Here is a 23,694-nt window from a genome sequence, read left to right as displayed (position 1 = left end):
TCCTTAGCTGATAGACCAGTGAACACATTGTGTGGTTCTAGTCATAGCTATCCAGGTACACCTAATCAGGACCTGTAGTGCAAGAATTTAACTCTAACCTACCCGGCTTTCCTACACCCCATTTGGGAAATTACCTTCCTCAAGTAATTTATCCAAGGCCATGATCACATGTTGTACAACACTTTCACTGCAGTACTTGTGAATTTCATTGCAGATTTCACCCTACTTTATTACAAAGCCTTCAACTGGGCCACATCTTTAATTTTCATGCAGATTTTTTTTTACAGTGTGCAAATGGGATTTTATAAAACCTATTTACTTGCATTGGACTGTAAATTGCTTTAGATTTTTAGAGATTCTAAGCTGATCAAAATAGACCCCAAGCACCCAATTAATAAAATATTAATTATTTAACCCATCTGGTGATTGCTGTCAGATTCCAGAACATTAAAGCATATCTCCTACACCTCTATAGAAAAAAAAAAAAGACTATAAAAAAAAGTCATTATATACCCTATAATAGCACCAAAGAAAACATCAATTCATCCAGCAGGAAACAAGTTATCACACACACAGTTCCATTATGGCTCTCGGAAGGCAGGGATAAAAGAAAATGTTGCTGCGTCATAGAGGCTGTGGTGGGGTTAGGGGTCAATGTGATGACAAATAAGTCAATGTATTTTATGTGAGATGAAAATTGTGTACTTACCAAATGCTGCAAAATGATTTGCAGTCTGTTGCTGGTGATGAACCTTTATAAAACAAACAAATAATGTTTTATTAGCTATTCCACTAGAAAAAATTAAATAAATTTCAAGCCACTTAAAGAAAACCTATTATCAAAATTTTATACCTCCAACTAATGTCATATGTAAAAGAGATTTAATGTTGATTAAATAATAACCTTGTTTGCAAAAATCCATTTTGCATGCTAATGAGCTGCACGTGCACTCAGGTGGTCCTGGCACTTACAGTTATCCCCCTCTTTCCCTCACTACACTCATCACCCCTGTGTCCGCCTGCAGTGCTGAAAGCTCCAAAAGCACCTGCAGGGAGTGAGGGTCAGAGAGGAGCTGGTTGTGATAAGCCAAGTGAGGGGGTGGGGAGATTAGAGAGGGCAGCACAATGAGAGACCCTGTAACAAGTGCGCACATAGTCTTCTTGTCTGTCCTGTGTCCTGGCCCTCACCCCGCCCACTGCAATCTCAGGCTCTAGCTATTTTTCCTGGCCATCACTCCACCCATTGAAATCGCAGGCCCTAGCTATTTGTCCTGGCCATAATCCCACCCACTGCAAATTGCAGGCTCTAGCTATTTGTCCTGGCTAGAATAATAATCTTTATTTATATAGGGTCAACATATTAAGCAGCGCTTTACAATTCATACAATTTTTCAGACATTATTGGCACTGTCCCCATTGGGGCTCACAATCTACAATTCCCTATCAGTATGTCATTGGAGTGTGGGAGGAAACCAGAGAACCCGGAGGAAACCCACGCAAACAAGGGGAGAACATACAAACTCCTTGCATCACCCCACCCACTGCAAATCGCAGGCCCTAGCTATTTGTCCTGGCCATCACCCCACCCACTGCAAATCGCATGCCTTAGCTATTTGTCCTGGCCATCACCTCACCCACTGCAATCGTAGGCCCAAGCCATTTCTCCTGGTCCTCACTCCATCCACTGCAATCACAGGCCCTAGTTATTTCTCCTGGCCATCACCCCACCCACTGCAATCACTGCAATAACAGGCCCTGCAATAGCTATAGTTTGGCTACAGATAGACAGAGGAGGGAAATGGTTAATCCTATGGGACACAAACAAAAAAGATCAATAGTCTGGGCCATCATGCCCATTTCAACTATAAAAAAAATTAATTCATTATATATTCCAGAGTTTAAAACTTGGCTGCATGGTGAAATATTACAAGGTGACCTCCACTTAGCCGACAACCTGGACTGGGAAACGGAGGACGAAATTTCATGCTGATAAACTTACAGTAAAGCACCAGGGCCAACAGTAATAACATGGCTGCTCACACCAAGAGTATCAAAGCACAATGGCCTCAGGGTGGAATATGTTACTAGAGCTGCAAGCGCTGACTGGCTATTTGCCCTCTCTCTAGTATAGTTCTGCACCTACATTTCCAATATTTTGCGTGCCCTTGGCCCATCCTAATACAACTGTTGGGATTACATTAACAGTAGTGCTGCCCATACAAGTTGTGCTTAACTGTTGCTTTCTGCCAGGTGAAGCCCTTGCCTCTTAAAACAGAGTGGTCGGAGTGCTATTCCTCTATAATATTTAATTGCTGCAACCTAACAATAGCTTCAGCAGTCTTGGCATTATGCTGATTTACTACTGATTGGTTTACAGAGCTGCTGTAGTGAGATAATGTTTTATGGCATGACTGCTGCAGCCAAACATATTAAAGCAACAGAGGTGGCACTGAAGTGGTAGAGGCTTTAACAGGTAATGCACATTTGATTTTAAAAACATTAAGGCTATGTGCACATTGTGCATTTTTGGTGCGTTTTCGCTGCATTTTTTTCAGCGCAGAAATGCACCAAAAACACTAGGTAATCCGTGTGCCAGCTAATGCAATGGCAATCCTGAAGTGCTGTGCACATGATCAGGAATTTTCCTGTCAGGATTCTCATTGCATTTAAATCTGCAGAATGTCAATTCTTTGTGTGTTTCTGCAGCGTTTTTCACCCACTGACTTCAAATGAGTCAGTCAAATCCACAGAAAAAACACAGGTATAAAAATATTTACGGATTTTCTGCGTAGCTGACTGACTAAATTCAAGTAAATGAGTCAAAAACGTGGCAAAAACGCACAAAGAATTGCTGGCGATAGACTACTCCTCCCATCATCCAACAGTTGCTTCCACTGACAATAGCGGGAGCAGGCGCAGCTGAGGGGAGAAGTAGTCTCCTCAGCCAGCGTCCGTGCTCAGTGTAAAAAAAAAATCAATATGAAAATAAAACACACCTTATTCTCACCTGTCCGCCGTTATCACGAGCATCCCACAGCAATCCGATCACCAGGCAGCACACTGATGGGAGTGCGATCGCTCCTGGCAGTGTACATTGCTGCGCTGCTGGGACTAAGTTCACCTGAGTTTATCAGCTGATGATCAGCTGAGAGCTCCGCTGCCCTCCTTATGGCATCGGTGCTGCGTGGGAATTTTCTCACGCAACACTGATGCAGTAAGTGAGGGCAACGGAGCTCTCAGCTGATAAACTCAGGTGACCTCAATCCTGCAGCACAGCGCTATACACTGACAGGAGTGATTACACTCCTGTCAGTGTATACAGTGCTGTCTTCTACAACAGTGACACCAGTAATTGCTGATGTGGCTGCTGTAGAAGTGACCCGGATTGTCATGGGAAACTGTGGATTGCGTCATCACAGCGTAGAGGTGATATTGTTGTTTTTTATTTTCATTTTCTTACAGGAGACGAGGGAATTGGGGAATGGCCGTTAGACAAGTATACATTGTTGTTTATCTTGAAATAAAAGATTAAAACCGTGTGGAATTTTATTTAAAATAAAAGACTTTTTTTATTTTGGCTGTGTCTTTATCTTAAAAACGTCAAAAACCTTACTACAGGGTTAGTAAAGGGGACATCTTATAGACACGCTCCATTACTAACCTGGGCTTCTCGTCAGCAGCCAATACAAGGCTGACATGAACCCCAACCCTATTACCCCACTCGCCACCCCACCAGGGCAAGTGAGAAGAGCGGAGGCTAAGCGCCAGATTTGGCGCATCTTATAGATGCGTCAGTTCTGGGCCACTGAGGGGTAATCTTATTAGCCTCGGAGGGGCCAGGATCCATGGCTATTAATAATCAGCCTGCAGCTGTCTGCCTAGACTTTGCAGGTAAGATTTTATAGGGGAACTCCAAGTAAATTTTTTTTGGAGTACCCCTGTATTCTAGCCAGTATAGGCTAAGCAAACAGTTGTGGGCTGTTATTAATAGCAAGGTAACATTTTTGGCTAATAGCCCCTTCCCCGGCTACTAATATTAGCAGCCCCTAGTGGTTAGCTTTCCCTTTACTGGTTACGAAAATGACGCAGGAGCTCACGCTATTTTTTAATTTTAGGCTATGTGCCCACGATCAGATGTAGCAGCGCTTTGGACGCTGCATAAAACACACAACGGCTCCTGATCATGGGCACATACTCAAACTCACTTACAGCATGTCAGTTTCCGCTGCAGATTTTAACCAATTGAAATGTCATTACATGCGGTGGAGCCAATGCCATTTTATTTTAGACTATGTGCTCAAGATCCAGACGTAGCTGTGCTTTGGACACGGCATATTTTTGCTGCGTCCAAAACACTGCGTTCTATTTAACACCGGTAAATCCGCATGTGTTCACTAAACCATGCGGATTTACCGCATTCAATATATTCTAGTGGTCAAATTTCTGTAGCGGAGACTAGCGACTCCGCAAATAAATTTGACTTGCTGTGGTCCTAAAAGACGCGCCGCATGTCCGTGTCTGAGGGTGATCCGCAGCCTCAGATGCACGCATACTGGACACGGGATTTCTAGAAATCCCATCCACTATGCTGTAACATCTGGCCGCTGCTGGTTTGACGCTGCATAAATACGCAGCTTCAAATCCGCAGTGGCTCCGGATCGTGGGCACATAACCAAACTCACTCGCAGCATGTCAATTTCTGTTGCAGATATTGAAATGACATTACATGCGGTAGATCTGTATGTATTGACAAAACAAGTGCGTCATCAGAACACTGTTTTGGACGCAGCGATAATACGCTGCATCCAAAGCACTGCTGGCTGCTGATGGTGGGGACGTAGCGGCTAACCAAACAGCTGTGAGCTGTTATTAATAGCCAGGGAACATATTTTCCTAATGGCACCTTTCGAGGCTAAAAATAACAGCTCTCGGCTGCCCCAGAAATGACATGAATGGGAATTAATGCTAATGGACCTACTGTTCATGGGATTAAGTGTTGCTGACACCAACCAAGCCCTTTGTTTAGTGATGAAGAGGTGTCAACCAAACACCTTCATTACCAAACAAACCTGTAAGTAAAGAGTTAAACACACACACAGTAAACAGTTTATTTGAAATACAACAGAATCATTCTTTAATCATTTAAATTGACCAATATACTCACCACCCCAGGTCCGAAGGTAATCCAAGGGTTAAAGATTTGTCCCAGGTTTTTTTTTTTTCAAATATCTTTATTTAGCTCCAAAAAGCATTCATTGCTGTACAAAAATCGCATCAAAATTCGCTGCAAAATGCACATTTTTGGCTGCCAAGAGATGCAGAAACCTTGCAGAAATTTCTGCAATCAAATCCTGAACGTGCGCACATAGCCTTAAATATTGCCCGCTGGTGAGATAAAATTGTTTCACGTCAATGGGTAAATATTTATGCACCCCAAACTTAAACCATGAAAACTACATTTTTCCAGGCAAAAAAAAGTGCTAACAAACCAAAAACACCACTACTAAACAGGACTGTTGACAGAAAGATGGAGAACTAGAGAAGTCTGTGCTGGGTTGGTTTCTCAGTGCACACATACATGAAGCAGTGCTGGAGTTGTGACTGGTTCGCACAGGCACACACAGACATTGTCCAGGGTTAGCAGGGTATTTGTGCAGCTGCTGACTATTTGCAAGTTACATTAAGGCTATGTTCATACATTGCGTTTATTTCTGCAGCAAAACCTGATTTCTTGCCAGGAAGGTTTATTCAGAAATTTGCTTGTTTTTGCTGCGTTTTTCAGGATCCCAAAAGTTCAGCTTTGCTTCCACCACAGAAGTAAGAATACAGGTCACCAATGCAAGACGTACAGTTGAAACCAGAAATTTACATCCACTATATAAAAAGTGTGTATACATGTTTTTCTCAATATCTGACATGGAATCAGAATAAACCTTTCCCGTTTTAGGTCAATTAGGATTACCAGAATTTTAAATATTTGCCAAATGCCAAAATAATGAGAGAGAGAGAATGTTTAAGGCATTTTTATTACTGCAAAGTCAAATGTTTACATCCACTAAGATTACTATTACAACTCTGGACTGCCCATATGATGAAGTCATGTGTTTGGAAGCTTCTGACATCTGAGTTAATTAGAGACACACCTTTTGATGTATTTTAACCCCTTTACCCCCGAGGGTGGTTTGCACGTTAATGACCGGGCCAATTTTTACAATTCTGACCACTGTCACTTTATGAGGTAATTACTCTGGAACGCTTCAACGGATCCCCCTGATTCTGAGATTGTTTTTTCGTGACATATTGTACTACATGATTGTGGTAAAATTTCTTCGATATCACTTGCGTTTATTTGAGAAAAAAACGGAAATTTGGCGAAAATTTTGAAAATTTCACAGTTTTAAAACTTAGAATTTTCATGCCCTTAAATCAGAGAGATATGTCACACAAAAGAGTTAATAAATAACATTTCCCTCATGTCTACTTTACATCAGCACAATTTTGGAACCAACATTTTTTTGGGTTAGGAAGTTATAAGGGTATGTGCCCACGATGCAGATTTTAAACAGACATTTCCTGAGCGTTTTTTCCTCTCCCTGGCAGAAAAAACGCATGCAGATTTTACATGCATTTTTTTCTGCCAGGGAGAAGCGTTTTTAACATGCATTTATACATGCGTTTTTTCAATCGCTTTTCCAAGCGATTTTAGCATCACTTGGAAAGTGCTAGACAAGTTGGTCCCACAAAAATAATCCATGCAAACGGCATGGATTTATATTGGGTGACTGAGATTTCTGCTTAAAATACTGCATCTATAGTAAAAAAAAACAAAAAAAAACAATTATAACGTAAAAAATAAAAAAAATATTCATAGTCACCTCTCGGGCGGGCCCCGATCTGCTCCAGGCGGTGTCCTTTCTCATTGGCGTCCCACGGTGCTCTGCCAGGACCTGCGGTGATGTCATTTAGTCAGCTGATGGCCAAACGACCATCACCTGACCGCTGACGTCCGCGGTCGCATGACCATCAGCTGACTAAATGACGTCACCGCAGGTCCTGGCAGAACACCACGGGCCACCGAGGAGAGAGGACGCCGCTGGGAGCAGACCGGGGGCCGCTGGAGAGGTGACTATGAATATATTTTTTTATTTTTTACTTAATAATTCTTTTTTTTTTTTTTTTTTTTATTTTGCAGGTACCATGGTACCCAGGTTGGAGGAGAGTCTCCTCTTCTCCAGACTCAGGTACCATCCGCACATTGAACAGCATATATACATGTATACATGCGTATGTTATGCGGTTCAATGCAAGTCAATGGCGGGAATTTCACCGCGAAATCGCACGATAAATGGTTGTACTGCGGATTTTTCCGCAATGATAATTCGCAGCGGAAAATTCTGCAGCATGTGCACAGCACATGCGGATTACCATTGAGAAACATGGCAGACATCTTAACAAGCGATTTTAATGCGTTTCCATGGTGTATATACCGCCACAGAAACGCATTAAATCTGCATTGTGGGCACACAGCCTTAGGGTTAAAAGTTGACCAGCGATTTCTCCTTTTTCCAACAAAATTTACAATTTTTTTTTTTTTTTTTTTTTAGGGACCACATCACATTTGAAGTGACTTTGAGGGGCCTTTATGCCAGAAAATACCCAAAAGTGACACCATTCTAAAAACTAAACCCCTCAAGGTATTAAAAACCACGTTCAAGAAGTTTAATGTTCGCAAGGGTAACAGGAAAAAATGGACCCCAAAATTTGTTGTGCAATTTCTCCTGAGCACGTCAATACTCCATATGTGGGAGAAAACCACTGTTTGGGCGCACGGCAGGGTTCAGAAGGGAAAGAGCGCCATTAGACTTTTTGAATGTAAAATTTTCTTGAATAATTAGCGGACAACATGTTGCATTTGGGGAGCCCCTGATGTGGGGGGTTTCCACTGTTTAAGCACAAGTGACACCATTTTGGAAACTAGACCCCTCAAGAAACTTATCTAGCTGTGTGCTGAGCACCTTGAACCCCAAGGTGCTTCACAGAAGTCTATAACATTGACCCATAAAAATAAAATTTTCACATTTTTCCCACAAAAATGTTTTTCAGCCTCCAATTTTGCATTTTCATAAGAGTAACAGGAGAAATTGCACCATACCATTTGTTGTGCAATTTCTCCTGAGTAAGCAGATACCCCATATGTGGGAGAAAACCACCATTTCGGAAACTAGACCCCTCAGAGAACTTATCTAGAGGTGTGGAGAGCATCCTAAACCCCCAGGTGCTTCACAAAAGTTTATAATGTAGAGCTGTGAAAATAAAAAAAATCAAACTTTTTCCAAAAAAATGATTTTAGCCCCACTTTTTTTATTTTCACAAGGGAAAGAGGAGAAAATGGACCCCAAAAACTGTTGTGCAATTTCTCCTGAGTACACCGATACCCCATATGTGGGGAAAATACAGTGTTTGGGCGCACGGCAGGGTTCAGTATGGAAGGAGCACTGTGTGACTTTATGAACTCAAAATTGGCTGGAATCGAGAGCGGATGCCATGTCGCGTTTGGAGAACCCCTGATGCCCCTAAATAGTGGAAACCCCCCACAAGTGACCCCATTTTGGAAGCTAGACCCCTCAAGGATTTTATCAAAGGTGTAAGGTGGCTAATGGTTACATAGTGGATGGGAGGTATGCATCACAGAGATAGCTGGTCTCTGTGATGTAACCCGGGGTGTTTCTCTAGTGCACCAGCACTAAGAGGTTTGTTTGGTGCACCTGGGACCGGGTTACGGGTAGCTGAGAGAGTTGGGCGGGTTTATCTACCCACATACCTCACCTCTGGATGTGGTTAACAGCCTATATAATGGAGGCTGTTTGGCACATGGTCTGTGTGTTTGGAGGGAGAAGGCCTCATGTGTATGTTTGTCTCCAGACCGAGCCAGGATACTGGACGCTACTCCAGCCTGTGTGCCACACGGGCCTGGCTGAGCAGAGACCAGCTAAGGACATTTTTCTTTGTTTACCTGATCTAAAGGGAGGTTTGCTTTTCTGTTTGGCTTCTGGGTTTATGATGTAATAAACCCACATGAACTTTTAAAAGGAACAAGCCCCTACAAGGGGTATAGTGAACATTTTGAATCCAGAGGTACGACACAGAATTTGATAACATTAGGTCATCATATTGAATAAGTTGTCATTAGTCTTGAGCTCAAGTGCTCGCTCCTTAAGTTTGCATTGGGTACTCAGGTATGCACCATGTACCGCTTGAGTAACATGCTCGAGTCCTCGCCCCGCCATGTTTCACTGTTGTTAGACACCCAAACAAAAACATGCGGGGATCGCTCATGCATGGCAGGCAATCCCCACAGGTTTTTTCTGGCAGCGAAGCATATAGGGCGGAGACTCGAGAATGTCACTCGAGCACCCGTAATACTCAGTGTGTACCCAAGCACCTGTTGCAACTCAAGCAGCGAGCACTTGCACTCAACACTAATCGCCATATCGTCATCATTTTTTTTCTTTACTTTTGAAAAAATCCCAGCCCTAGCAAAACCCTAGCACTAACCCTAACCCTAGCACAACCATAACCCTAGAGTTTATTTTTTACGCCGTTCCTCGTGCGGTATAAGTGATTAGATGACTTCATTCTTCGGGTCAGATCGATTACAGCGATACCAGACTCATATCGGGTTTGTACGATTGACAGCTGTTACACACTAACAAACGCTTTTTTTTTTTTGCAAAGACTAGTTTTTGCATCGCCTTATTTTGAGAGCTCTAATTTTTCCATATTTCGGCCGACAGTCATGTGATGCCTTGTTTTTTGCGGGACAAGTTGATGTTTTTATTTTGTGGGCACATTTTTTCATTACTTTCTGTTCTGATTTTTGGGAGGCCGAATAAACAAAACCCAACAATTCAGGAATTATTTTTTGGGGGGGGGTTTATGCAGTTTCGTGTGTGGCAATTGATCAGGTAGCTTTTATTCTTTGGATCAGTATGTTTACAGCGGTACCACATTAATATCTTTTTTTATGTTTTGGCGCTTTTACACAACAAAAACTATTTTATAGAATAGAATTTTTTCTTGCATCGCTATATTCTGAGAGCTATAACTTTTTTATTTTTCGGCTGACGGAGCTGTATGGCGGCTTGTTTTTCGCGGGACAAGATGACGTTTTCAGCGGTGTCATTTTTATTTACATTCGTCTTTTTGATCGCATATTATTACATTTTTTGTTTGGCAATATGATAAAGCATAGTTTTTTGCTTTGTTTTTTATTTTATTTTTTTACTGTGTTCACTAAAGGGGTTAACTAGTGGGACAGTTTTATAGGTCAGGCCGTTCCAGACGCAGTGATACCAAATATGTGTACTTTTATTGTTTTTAGTTTTTTGTTTTCACAATAATATTTATGGGCACAGTATATTTTTTATTTTTGGGGGATTTATTTTTTTATATACTTTTACAATTTTTTTTTTTTTCACTTTCTAATACTTTTTTTTTTTACTCTTACACTTTGTCCCACTATGAGGATTTCATTTTTTGCAGGCTGATCACTTGCATAGCATAGAGATGCAGCACCATCTCTATGCTATGCTGCGTGTCAGCGCTGCACACTCAGAAGTTACTTTGATCGAGCACTGCACATGATAAAAGTATCTTTATCTTCCTGCTGCCTGGGGACCCAGATGTCATCATGACAACATAGGGCCACCATGACAATTAGCAGGATCCAGCACAGAAAGCGCGGGACGTCTGAGAGGAGGTAAGTAAGCCGCTCTCACCTCCCCTTGCTCCTTGATCATGATTAACACCTATGGAGTCGAAACGCGTAGATTAGACTGATGATACCCATTTTCTGGGATTATTAACTGGTGGTTGTAGTCATTCATTTTGGAACATATTTTTTAACTTTTATTTAATAAAGGAAGACCCAAGTTTTTAATCTATCCTTCGCTGGAGATATTTCCTTTATGAGCTTCTATTGAATTGACTCGAACCAGGGCGGCTCCTTGCGAGGATTTTCCGGGGAAGATAGAATGATTCTACTACTGGTGAGCTGACTCTCCCTTTCCACTTTCCCTCTTTGTATATAGCACAGAAAGCGCGGGACGTCGGAGAGGAGGTAAGTAAGCAGCGCTTACCTCCCCTTGCTCTCGGAATTCTGTGATTGACTTCGATAGCAGCATTTCGGGGGTTAATGTGCCGGGAACGGTGCTTGACCGCTCCTGGCACATAGCACCGAATGTCAGATGTGAGAGTCAGCTGACAACTGGCGGCGCTTGCCCCACACCGCTTGTGTGCAGGTGCTATCGCAGTGCAAGTAATAGTATATACCTGGTCCAATAGGCCCAGGTCAGTACGACGTACTATAACTGAGCACATCAGAAAGGGGTTAATGCACACCTGAAACACACTGCTTCTTTGAGTAGCATCATGGGAAAGTCTAAAGAAATCAGCCAAGATATCAGAAAGAGAATTGAGGACTTGCATAAGTGTGCCTCATCCTTGGGTACAATTTAAAGATACTTGAAGGTGCCTCGTTCATCTGTACAAACAATTATACGCAAGTACAAACAAGATGGGAGTGTCCAGACATATCGCTCAGGAAGGAGACGGGTTCTTTGTCCCAGAAAGGAACGTGCTTTGGTCCGACATGTGCATATCAACCCAAGGGCAAAAGCAAAAGACCTTGTGAAGAAGATAGCGAAAGCTGGTAAGATTGTGTCAAAAACCACAGTGAAACGAGTACTGTATCAACATGGGCTGAATGGCCATTCTGCCAGGAAGAAGCCATTACTCCAGAAGAAACATTAAAAAGCCAGATATTTGCAAATGCACACAGGAACAAAGACCTTAATCTTTGGAGACATGTCCTGTGGTCTGATGAACCTAAAATTGAACTTTTTGGCATAATGACCATTGTTATGATTGGAGGAAAAAAGGAGAAGCTTGGAAGCCTAAGAACACCATTCCAACTGTGAAACATGGGGGTGGCAGCATTATGTTATGGGGTTGTTTTACTGTAGGAGGGACTGGTGAATTTCACAAAATAGATGGCATCATGAGAAAAGAGATTATGTTGCAATACTGAAGCGACATCTCAGAACATCAGCGAGGAAGTTAAAGCTTGGGCGGAAATGGGTCTTCCAAATGGACAATGACCAGAAGCATACTGCCAAAATGGTAACAAAGTGGCTTAAGGCTAACAGTGTCAATGTTTTGGAGTGGCCATAACAAAGTCTTGATCTCAATCCTATTAAAAATTTATGGGCAAAGCTGAAACGGTAGGTGCGAGCAAGGCGACCTACAAACCTGGATCAGTTACACCAGTTTTGTCAGGAGGAATGGGCCCAAATTCCAACCAACTATTATGAGGACTTTGTGGAAAAATATCCCAAACGTTTGACGCAAGTCATTAAAGAAGTTGTCCACTACTTTATATGAACCCCCCAATGTATCCCCCTGGGGCCCAGAAGTGTAAATACCTTGAGGTGCCTTTTCTGCCTTTGAGCGGCACTATCGCTGGCTACTCACAGGCATCACGTGATCCGTCACTGATGTCACGTCAAGTGAGGCATGACATCAGTGACGCGCTCCCCGCGGTGGATGCTGAGCTGTGGGTGGGGTTACCCCGTGCGTCACACGCAGCATCCACCGCGCGCTTTCCCAATGAATGAGGAGAGGGTCAACGCGCGGTGGATGCTGGTTGTGACGTGCTTGGGTAACCCCGCCCACCAGCCCAGCGTCCACCATGGAACGCAGAAGTGAGTACCCCCTGCTGCAGCCGGAACTTGACGTGACATCAGCGGATGTCAGAGCCGGCTGCAGCCGGGGGTCACGTGATGCCTGTGAGCGGCCAGTGATAGCGCCGCCCACAGGCAGAAAAGGCACCACAAGGTATTTAGAGTAACACTTATGGGCCCTGGGGGAATACATTGGGGGATCAAATAAAGTCGTGAACAATCCCTTTAAGTTTAAAGGCAACAGTACCAAATACTAATGAAATGTATGTACACTTTTGACTTTGCAGTAAGTAATAAAAATGCCTTGAAACTCTCTCATTATTCTGCCATTTGGAAAATATTAAAAATTATGGTAATCCTAACTGACGGGAGAGGTTTATTCTGATTTCATGACAGATATTGAGAAAAATATGCATGTGTGTCTTTTTACATAGTGTATGTAAACTTCTGGTTTCAACTGTATATGAAACCATATTAACCAGAATTTCAAATGTAAGGCTATGTTCACACATCATGGTTTTTTTAGCGGTTTCTGATGCCTTTTGTTATACAAATTTGCAGCTGAGTTTTACAGTACCAGCAAAGTCTATGAGAGTCCAAAAATCTCACGCACACATCTTGACACACATCTTGGGGTTTTTTTTAATCAGGATTTTGTGCTTTTCATGTTTTTTTTGTGCAAAATAGAGCATGCCACTTCTTTCAACGTTTTTCATCCATTGGAAGTAAAAAAGCTGGAAAAAAACAAAAACAAATGAGTTTCACATGCTGCTCTACTGGCTTTTTTTTTCCACTAAAAATGCAGCAAAACCTGATAGCTATGTTCACACTAGGTGTTTTTTTACCACCCATTACTTCCAATAGATGAAAAACGCTGAAAGAAGTGACATGCTCTATTCTGCAAAAAAACAACAACATGCACAGCACAAAATAATGATCAAACAAAAACCAATGTGTGTGCATGAGATTTCTGGAATCTCATAGACTTTGCGGGTACAGTAAAAAAAAAAATAAAAAAAACACAAAAAAAACCCCACAATGTGTGAACATAGCCAAACTCTACCAGAGTTAGGAATTGTATCACTATATAAGTATGCCTAATCCCCATCCTGTGATTCTCCTCTGCTGCCGCAGATCAGCAAAATAAGAACTGCCCACAGGCCGCCCCGAAGCACAAGTATGTTCCTCATCATAGAGACAGCCAGACAGACAGGGGTGGGCCTGTGGGCAGATCATTTCTTGCTGATCTGGCCTAGAGCACCAGGATAAGACCCTGTCTACAGTCCCGCCCCGGAGCATGGGCATATCATTAACTCAAAACTGCAAACACTGATTACACAAGATGGATTTTTTCACCTCAGGTACCATATTAATCATTGCACTAACCCCAACATGACACTGCCTGTAGTTTACTTAGCAAAATCCTGCTGAAAGGTTTGCTTTAGGCTATGTGCCCACGAGGCAGAAATGAAGCAGAAAATTTCCGCTTCATTTCAGCATGTCCTTGGCGTTTTTGACGCGCTTTTGAAGCGTTTTTGACATGCGGATTTGACATGCGTTTTTGTAATGCATTGAGTAGGCAATTCCACATGCGTAAACGCACAAATAATGGACATGCTGCAGATTTTTCCGCACATAAAATCCGCTGCAACATTCGGATTGTCATTGGGGACCATGGGGCACGGATTACCAAGGGTTTCCGCAGCAGAAATTCCGCAGCAAAAACGCTTGAAAAACGCATCGTGGGCACATAGCCTTAAGCTTTCTTCCTTACAGAAAGCATAGGAAACTGGACACATCTAGTTTCAAGGACTTCTGCAGAATCCGCAATTTACGACTTTGTTAGTCCCAATTAAAATACTTGGTTAGGTAATGTAATTAGCCATTCCCCTTTCTTCTGGGGGTGTAATAAAATACTTGTTGCTTGGGATCTGAGGGCAGACAAGAATTGTACATTGGCAAAAAAATAGCTGTGTGTATTTTCTTGCCTTTAATGCATCATATTTATTTTATTTTAATTTGGACCAATGATGGCAAACTGGAGATAGTTTGCATCTGAACCCAAATTAGCTTTCCTTGGAAGGGGTTACCACGACATTACCATGTGAAAAATGCTATTAAACTGCAGGAAAGGGGTTAATCTGCAGGTTAATAGCATTCTGAATCTGCCTATTGCTCGCATTTTGTGCCCCGCTGCCAGGACGAAATGAACTTTACTCCTCCCGGTAGCATTCCAGTTTCAGTCACGGGGGGTGGCAGAAATGTGGGTTCAGTCACCACTCCTGCTCCTGTCACACAGATCCTGCTGTCAGTCAGTGCTGGGGGTGCAGGAGCAAAAATGGCTCAGAGAAGAGGATGAAATGACATGAGAGTCCTCAGGAAGACATGGATGACTTTTTCAGTATATATGTACACTGTATGAACATTCATTAGACAAGCATTTTGACCATATCATAATTTTTATGCAGGTTTTACAACTCAAAGCTGTATAAACTTAAATTCTTATTGGATGAAGCAGATCATTTAATAAGTATTTGTGTAATGAGGGAAAGTGTGGCCTAAGCATGCACCCCCATTTATCAAGACGTGCAGAATTATTAGGCAACTTGTTTTCCCCAGGAAAACTGGGCCCAAAAAAATGATTTAAAAAGGGACTTTGAAAAGTCAAAAATTCTTAAATGTCTTACAGAAGACGGCATGAAATTGCTAAGATATGGTAGCGTGATCACAAAACCAGCAAAAGTTTTGTTACAAATGTTAAGCAGTGTCGCAAGAAAAAGTGTTGATTAAAAAAGACACGCATTAACTGCTAAAGATTTGAGAAGAATGAAATATGAAGTGACCAGAAGCCCATTATTCTCCAGTGCTGTCAGATTCCAGAACTGCAACCTCACTGGGGAGTCCAGAAGTACAAGGTGTTCAGTGATCAGAGACATGGCCAACGTAAGGGAGGCTCAAACCCAACCACCACTGAACAAAACAAAGAAAGTGAAATGTCAAGATTTGGCCAAGAAATATCTGAAGGCAGATTTTGCAAAGGTTTTATGGGCTGATGGACGGACTCTTGACGGACCAGATGGATGGGCACATAACTGGATCAGTAAGGGGCACAGACCTCCACTTCTTCTCAGACGCCAGCAAGGTGGAAATGGGGTACAGTTACACTGATAATATTTAAGATGAGCTACTTGGACATTTTTGGGGTTGGATATGGACTCAAAATGAACTCCCAAAATTACTGTTTTTAGAATGCAAATTGCCTCTTCAGAGAAAAAGAGGACTTGTACTCTATAGCGCCACATATTGGAAGTAGCAATCCTACAAGTCAAAATCAACCCTTTAACGAGTCGTGCAACATGACTTAGGATAAAAGCCAAATCAGAATCTCAATTTGTTTTTAGAAGACACTTTCTTCAAGAAGTGGTACAAGAAACTGCATCTTTCAAGAAAACCATGATTTTCATTCAGGAAAATGCTCAATTGCATGCATCTAAAACATCTGGCTAGCCTTAAAGATAAAAGAATAATGACATGGCCTCTTCCTCACCTGACCTAAACCCTATTGAGAATTTGTGGGTTCAAGAGAGTCGAGGTATTACCTATGCAATAGAAATTTACTGGGCAGCTCAGGAAAGGATAGGAGGTCACTCTGAAGGAACAGGAGTTTAATGGGACAGGGAAGCAAAAAATAAGGGAGGTTATCCAGTACCAGGATGTTGATTAACTGCACAGGGAGAACTTCCAGGAGCGTATTGTTCCCTTAATCCCATTTTAGGTATCGATATAGCAGAGCATAGTGCTGAAGAACACCTATCACTCCTGAGAGAAGGACTTGACCTTCACCCAGATACCCTTGAGAGACGCCAGAAGACCCCTCGTGTTTGGCACTGAGCTGAAACATCTCTCCGATTTCAGCCATGAGGAGGAGACTGTAATAAAGCCCCAAAGCTGCATCTTCCTATTATTGCCTCCTGGTCATAATTATATATATAGGACTGTTTCAGATTTGCAGGAGGATCAAAAGACTGTCTGCCTCATTGCACAGAAGTCAGGCTGAGCACCATGAGCTCAGCCAGAGACGGGGGTTAAGGACATAAGACAAACACAGTCCTTTACCCCAAATCCAATATATATTGTGTCGATATGATTTTATGCAAATTTGTGTTTTACTGCCTACTGAAATTCCATATGTGTACATATAGACACTTTAGGTGTAAGTGCGGGAATACCTGTGCATGGACATAGTCCACAGTAAGTGTGTTCATGTGACGGTATTCATGCATTTACAGCCAGTAGTGAACTCCAATTGCACATGGGTTAATGATCTTCATGTGCTCTATTGATCTGTAGTATACAGTGAGGGAAATAAGTATTTGATCCCTTGCTGTTTTTGTAAGTTTGACTTACAGAGACATGAACAGTCTATAATTTTAAGGATAGGTTAATTTTAACATTGATTAGATACATTTATTTGCATTTTGCAGTGAGAAATAAGTATTTGATCCCCTACAAACCACTAATCAACTCGTTACCTGCATTAAAGAAGTTGGCCACAACTTTTTATTATGCCCCCAATGTATCACCCCCGGGGTCCATAAGTGTCTTTGTAATTACCTTCTGTTGTAGGTTTTGCCTGTGAGAGGAGCTATCGCGGGCCGCTCACAGGCATCAAGTGGGGTCCCCGCGGCGGCTGCCGGGTTGTGGTCAGGGTTATTCCACATGTCACACCCAGCATCCAGCACGCGCTTTCCCAATTAATGGGGAGAGGGAAAGAGCGCGGTGGATGCTGGGTGTGACGTGCGGGGTAACTACGCCCACAACCCAGCATCCACCAGGGGAACGCAGAAGAGGGACCCTCGGCTGCAGCCTGGACTTGTCGTGACGCCAGCATATGTCAGAGCCAGCTGCAGCCGGGGGTCGAGTGATGCCTGTGAGCGGCCAGCGATAGCGCCGCTCACAGGCAGTAACCGCTACAGAATTTAATTACAAAAACACTTATGGGCCCCAAGGGGATACATTTTGGAGGGGATAATAAGTAGTGGACAACCCCTTTAAAGACAGCTGTCTTACATAGTCACCTGTATAAAAGACTGCTGTCCACAGACTCAATTAAACAGTAAGACTCTAACCTCTACAACATAGGCAAGACCAAAAGAGCTTTCTAAGGATGTCAGGAACAAGATCACAGACCTGCAAAAAAAAGCTGGAATGGACTACATAACCATAAGTAAGACACTGGGTGACAAGGAGACAACTGTTGGTGCAATAGTAAGAAAATGGAAGAAATACAAAATGACTGTCAATTGATATCGATCTGGGGCACCATGCAAAATCTCACCTCGTGGGGTATCCTTGATCATGAGGAAGGTGAGAGATCAGCCTAAAACTACACGGAGGGAACTTGTTAATGATCTCAGGGCAGCTGGGACCACAGTCACCAAGATAACCATTGGTAACACATTACGCCTTAAAGGTTTAAAATCCTGCAGTGCCCGCAAGGTCCCCCTGTTAAAGAAGGCACATTTGCAGGCGAAACTGAAGTTTGCCAATGAACACCTGGATGATTCTGTGAGTTATTGGGAGAAGGTGCTGTTGTCAGATGAGACAAAAATTGAGCTCTTTGGCATTAACTCAATTCGCCGTGTTTGGAGGAAGAAGAAGGAAGAGTACAACCCTAAGAACATCGTCCCAACCGTGAAGCATGGTGGGGGAAACATTATACTTTGGAGGTGCTTTCTGAAAGGGGACATGATGACTGCACCGTACTGAAGGGAAGATGGATGGGGTCATGTATCGCGAGATTTTGCCATCAACCTCCTTCCATTAAAGATTGGTCGTGCTGGGTCTTCCAGCAAAACAATGACCCAAAACATACAACCAAGGCAACAAAGGAGTGGCTCCAAAAGAAGCACAGTAAGGTCACGGTGTGGCCTAGCCAGTCTTCAGACCTTAATCCCATAGAAAACGTATGGAGGGAGTTGAAGCTCCGAGTTGTCAAGCAACAGCCTCAAAATCTTAATGATTTAGAGATGATCTGCAAAGAGGATTGAACCAAAATTCCTCCTGGCAAACTTCATCAACTACAAAAAACGTCTGACTGCTGTGCTTGCCAACAAGTATTAAGTGTTGTTTGCCAGAGGGATCAAATACTTATTTCTCAGTGCAAAATGCAAATAAATGTATCTAATTTATACAATGTGATTTTCTTGATTTTGCTTGGGATATTCTACCTCTCAATGTTACAATTAACCCACCCTTAAAATTATAGACTGTTCATGTCTTTGTCAGTGGGCAAACTTACAAAACAGCAAGGGATCAAATACTTATTTCCCCCACTGTACATTCTATTAAAGCTCAAGTCTCTATATGCATTCAAACCAAAAACTTACTTTGGAATGGAATTGTAATATGTGTTTTGTGTGAATGGGGAAATAGAGTTAAGTTTCTCTAGGGACAGGTCCCCTCACTTTCTAAGGTATTTGCCAATTCAACCCTATCAATGGTGAAGTTCGTAAGGGATGGATTGAATGTCGGTTAGAATTAGACAGTGTTCCTTCCCGCAATTAACTTAGGTATTGTGACATCACTCCCTACTTGAGAAATTCTGACCTGCCTAGTAAAGATCTGAGTATCTATCCATGGAAGAAACTCATCAACGATGTTCAAATCAAGACTACAGGAAAAGTGGCTGATGAAAATCGTGCCTCTACTGATTGATCGTACCCCAAAAAGAAGGAGGAGCTCAAAGAACCATGTGGCAAGGCCCAACTACAGACTATGACACCCAGCAGTCTCATCACACTAGACATACTCATAACCCTCAGAAGCAAGCCGCGGGAGAGGAACGAAAAGACTGGCAGGGTGAGGGGTGTACACAGGATAGTGGGCCAACCCATTGACTGAGGGTGAAGCCATTCCAGAGGATGATCAGTAAGACGAATTTGGGATAGCCAGATACCTGAAGATTGGCAACGACATGACCACAACAAAAAGACTTTGATTAAAGATCCAAGAAAGAAAGAAGCAGAGTGTATTCTGTGGAGGGATACGTTGGATTAAGGTGAAAGGCACGAAAGAGCTGATGGCCGTGAACTATGCAGAATTATACTTCATTCCATCCTGAACAGTCACAACTTATAAATGGGGTTTGAGTAGGCAAATAAACACCAGTACAACACTCTCGTCAAATTTCATTGCCGTATTCTCGACGACAGGGAGATTGTAGAAGGGAAATGCCCCAAAATGTACATACATATACACATATATTATATTATATATTATATATATTTTAAGGCAGAGGTGTTCACACCGTGCAGTAACTGAGGCAGTGACCCAAGCAAGTTCAACATAAACAGCTTTTATTCAGCAACTCACGGGTAAAACAGAAAGTCCTCCGGTTCGCAGCCGGGTAAACATGAGTCCATAAACAACGGTTGCCAGGGGCAACGGCCGCGCCGGGCCGCTCAGAGCCTGACAGGTGCAGAGGCTTCCCAGACGTGGGTTCAGTCCTGCTGAGCTTCCCTGCTGTGGTCCTAGCAGGTTCCAGCATAGAACACCACTAATCCTTAGTTTTAAAGGACCCGTGGCAAAAGTCACTGGAAAACCCGGGTTGGAGGGAGGAGGCCGCCCCACTGCCTCCTGTGACCTCCTCCAAGAAATGAAGGCCCTTCCGGGTTTTACTTAATCTGCCTTAGCCAGTTAGTCTGACCAGGTCAATGCTCACCTTCATTCCTGCATTGCAGCCGTAGGTGTGCCTGTGACTGCAATGCACTCCAATGGTTTTAATAGGTCTCTGTGCACATTCTGGGGGAGATATAACGTCCCTCGTACACGATCCCGGTCACTGCATCACTATATATATATATATATATATATATATATATATATATATATATATATATATATATATATATATATATATACACACATACATACATACACACACATACATACATACATACATACATACACACACATACAGTACAGACCAAAAGTTTGGACACACCTTCTCATTTAAAGATTTTTCTGTATTTTCATGACTATGAAAATTGTACATTCACACTGAAGGCATCAAAACTATGAATTAACACATGTGGAATTATATATTTAACAAAAAAGTGTGAAACAACTGAAAATATGTCTTATATTCTAGGTTCTTCAAAGAAGCCACCTTTTGCTTTGATGACTGCTTTGCACACTCTTGGCATTCTCTTGATGAGTTTCAAGAGGTAGTCACCGGAAATGGTTTTCACTTCACAGGTGTGCCCTGTCAGGTTTAATAAGTGGGATTTCTTGCCTTATAAATGGGGTTGGGACCATCAGTTGTGTTGTGCAGAAGTCTGGAGGATACACAGCTGATATTCCTACTGAATAGACTGTTAGAATTTGTATTATGGCAAGAAAAAAGCAGCTAAGTAAAGAAAAGCAAGTGGCCATCATTACATTAAGAAATGAAGGTCAGTCAGTGTGAAAAATTGGGAAAACTTCGAAAGTGTAACCAAGTGCAGTTGCAAAAACCATCAAGCGCTACAAAGAAACTGGCTCACATGAGGACTGCCCCAGGAAAGGAAGACCAAGAGTCACCTCTGCTTCTGAGGATAAGTTTATCCGAGTCAGAAGCCTCAGAAATCGCAGGTTAACAGCAGCTCAGATTAGAGACCAGGTCAATGCCACACAGAGTTCTAGCAGCAGACACATCTCTACAACAACTGTTAAGAGGAGACTTTGTGCAGCAGGCCTTCATGGTAAAATAGCTGCTAGGAAACCACTGTTAATGACAGGCAACAAGAAGAAGAGACTTGTTTGGGCTAAAGAACACAAGGAATGGACATTAGACCAGTGGAAATCTGTGCTTTGGTCTGAGGAGTCCAAATTTGAGATCTTTGGTTCCAACCACCATGTCTTTGTGCGACGCAGAAAGGCTGAACAGGTGGACTCTACATGCCTGGTTCCCACCGTGAAGCATGGAGGAGGAGGTGTGATGGTGTGGGGGTGCTTTGATGGTGACACTGTTGGAGATTTAATCAAAATTGAAGGCATACTGAACCAGCATGGCTACCACAGCATCTTGCAGCGGCATGCTATTCCATCCGGTTTGCGTTTAGTTGGACCATCATTTATTTTTCAACAGGACAATGACCCCAAACACACCTCCAGGCTGTGTAAGGGCTATTTGACCAAGAAGGAGAGTGATGGGGTGCTACGCCAGATGACCTGGCCTCCACAGTCACCAGACCTGAACCCAATCGAGATGGTTAGGCAAAAGGGGCCAACAAGTGCTAAGCATCTCTGGGAACTCCTTCAAGATTGTTGTTAGACCATTTCCGGTGACTACCTCTTGAAGCTCATCAATAGATGCCAAGAGTGTGCAAAGCAGTCATCAAAGCAAAAGGTGGCTACTTTGAAGGACCTAGAATATAAGACATATTTTCAGTTGTTTCACACTTTTTTGTTAAGTATATAATTCCACATGTGTTAATTCCTTCAGTGTGAATGTACAATTTTCATAGTCATGATAATACAGAAAAATCTTTAAATGAGGTGTGTCCAAACTTTTGGTCTGTACTGTATGTAGAGGGGCACTGACAATAGGGTCTCCTGTATGGGCAACAGAATTGCATATATGTAGAGGGGCACTGACAATAGAGTCTCCAGTATGGGCTACAGAATTGCACACTGTTGACGGGCACTGACAAAAGGGTCTCCTGTATGGTCAACAGAATGGCACACTGTAGAGGGGCACTGACAATAGGGTCTCCTGTATGGGCAACAGAATGGCACACGGTAGAGGGGCACTGACAAAAGGGTCTCCTGTATGGTCAACAGAATGGCACACTGTAGAGGGGCACTGACAATAGGGTCTCCTGTATGGGCAACAGAATATATAGCGAGAGAGAGAGAGAGAGAGATAGAGGGGCACTGACAATAGCGTCTCCTGTATGGGCAACAGAATGGCACACTGTAGAGGGGCACTGACAATAGGGTCTGCTGTATGGGCAACAGAATGGAACACTGTAAAGGGGCACTGACAATAGGGTCTCCTGTATGGGCAACAGAATGGCACACTGTAGAGGGGCACTGACAATAGGGTCTCCTGTATGGTCAACAGAATGGCACACTGTAGAGGGGCACTGACAATAGGGTCTCCTGTATGGTCAACAGAATGGCACACTGTAGAGGAGCACTGACAATAGGGTCTCCTGTTTGGGCAACAGATGGCATATATGTAGAGGGGCACTGACAATAGGGTCTCCTGTATGGGCAACAGAATTGCATATATGTAGAGGGGCACTGACAATAGGGTCTCCTATGAATGGCGAGCTATACTGGTCAGATTCTGATTCCTCCATACAAATCGGCTTTAGTTCTAGTAATCTCTATAACCTGTGGTTTTCCCTTCATTCGGTTGATTCCCATAAACATTGCGAACTTCAGGCCCAATAACACAAAACATCTCCAGCATGTGGCCCCTACCTGTTCTGGACCCTCAGCATTGCTGCAGTGACAGAAGGGAAGGAGCAGACAAGCTACGACAGTATCTAGGTCGGGTAAACGCTAGAATGTATGGGCTCTTTCCAAGTATGACGTCATTTCCGGGGGGCTTGTCCTGACTGCGCATTATGGGCGTGTTCAAATTTAGCACCAGTAGTGTCAGTTAGACACAGCTGCTAGTGAAGCTGCAGGAGTAGGTCAGTGCTGCAGTGCTCTGGGAGGATGCGGCTGGCTTGCAGGGGATGTGGGGTGGATGCTGCGGTGGGGGCCCTGAGGCGGGGGGGGGGGAGTGACGGTGCGTGCCAGTGGGGGCCCTGAGGCGGGGGGGGGGAGTGACGGTGCGTGCCAGTGGGGGCCCTGAGGCGGGGGGGGGGAGTGACGGTGCGTGCCAGTGGGGGCCCTGAGGCGGGGGGGGGGGGAAGTGACGGTGCGTGCCAGTGGGGGCCCTGAGGCGGGGGGGGGG

The 23,694-nt window shown here is 43.3% G+C and overlaps 1 protein-coding gene across 5 annotated transcripts in view; it reads right to left on the bottom strand.

The window, feature by feature from the left end:
- Window positions 1-23,365, bottom strand: part of HIBCH (3-hydroxyisobutyryl-CoA hydrolase) — a 535,761-nt gene extending 512,396 nt beyond the window's left edge. For 2 of the 5 annotated variants that reach the window (XM_073647944.1, XM_073647946.1), the window contains exons 1-2: window positions 23,214-23,365; window positions 710-752 (exon numbers count right to left, since the gene is read on the bottom strand). In XM_073647944.1, the coding sequence (XP_073504045.1) occupies window positions 710-752; window positions 23,214-23,233 (63 nt within the window). In that variant the 5' untranslated portion in view covers window positions 23,234-23,365. Of the gene's footprint in view, window positions 1-709; window positions 753-5,164; window positions 5,289-23,213 lie in introns of those variants that run through there. The other 3 variants (XM_073647945.1, XM_073647948.1, XM_073647947.1) reach the window with 3 other exon arrangements.
- Between the last annotated feature and the right edge of the window lie 329 nt (window positions 23,366-23,694).

The sequence above is a fragment of the Phyllobates terribilis genome, unplaced genomic scaffold (assembly GCF_046119375.1).
Source record: "Phyllobates terribilis strain yellow unplaced genomic scaffold, ASM4611937v1 Scaffold_9__5_contigs__length_417890890, whole genome shotgun sequence".
In the NCBI taxonomy this organism is placed as follows: Eukaryota; Metazoa; Chordata; class Amphibia; order Anura; family Dendrobatidae; genus Phyllobates; species Phyllobates terribilis.
This window is presented reverse-complemented; position numbering and strand designations above follow the sequence as displayed.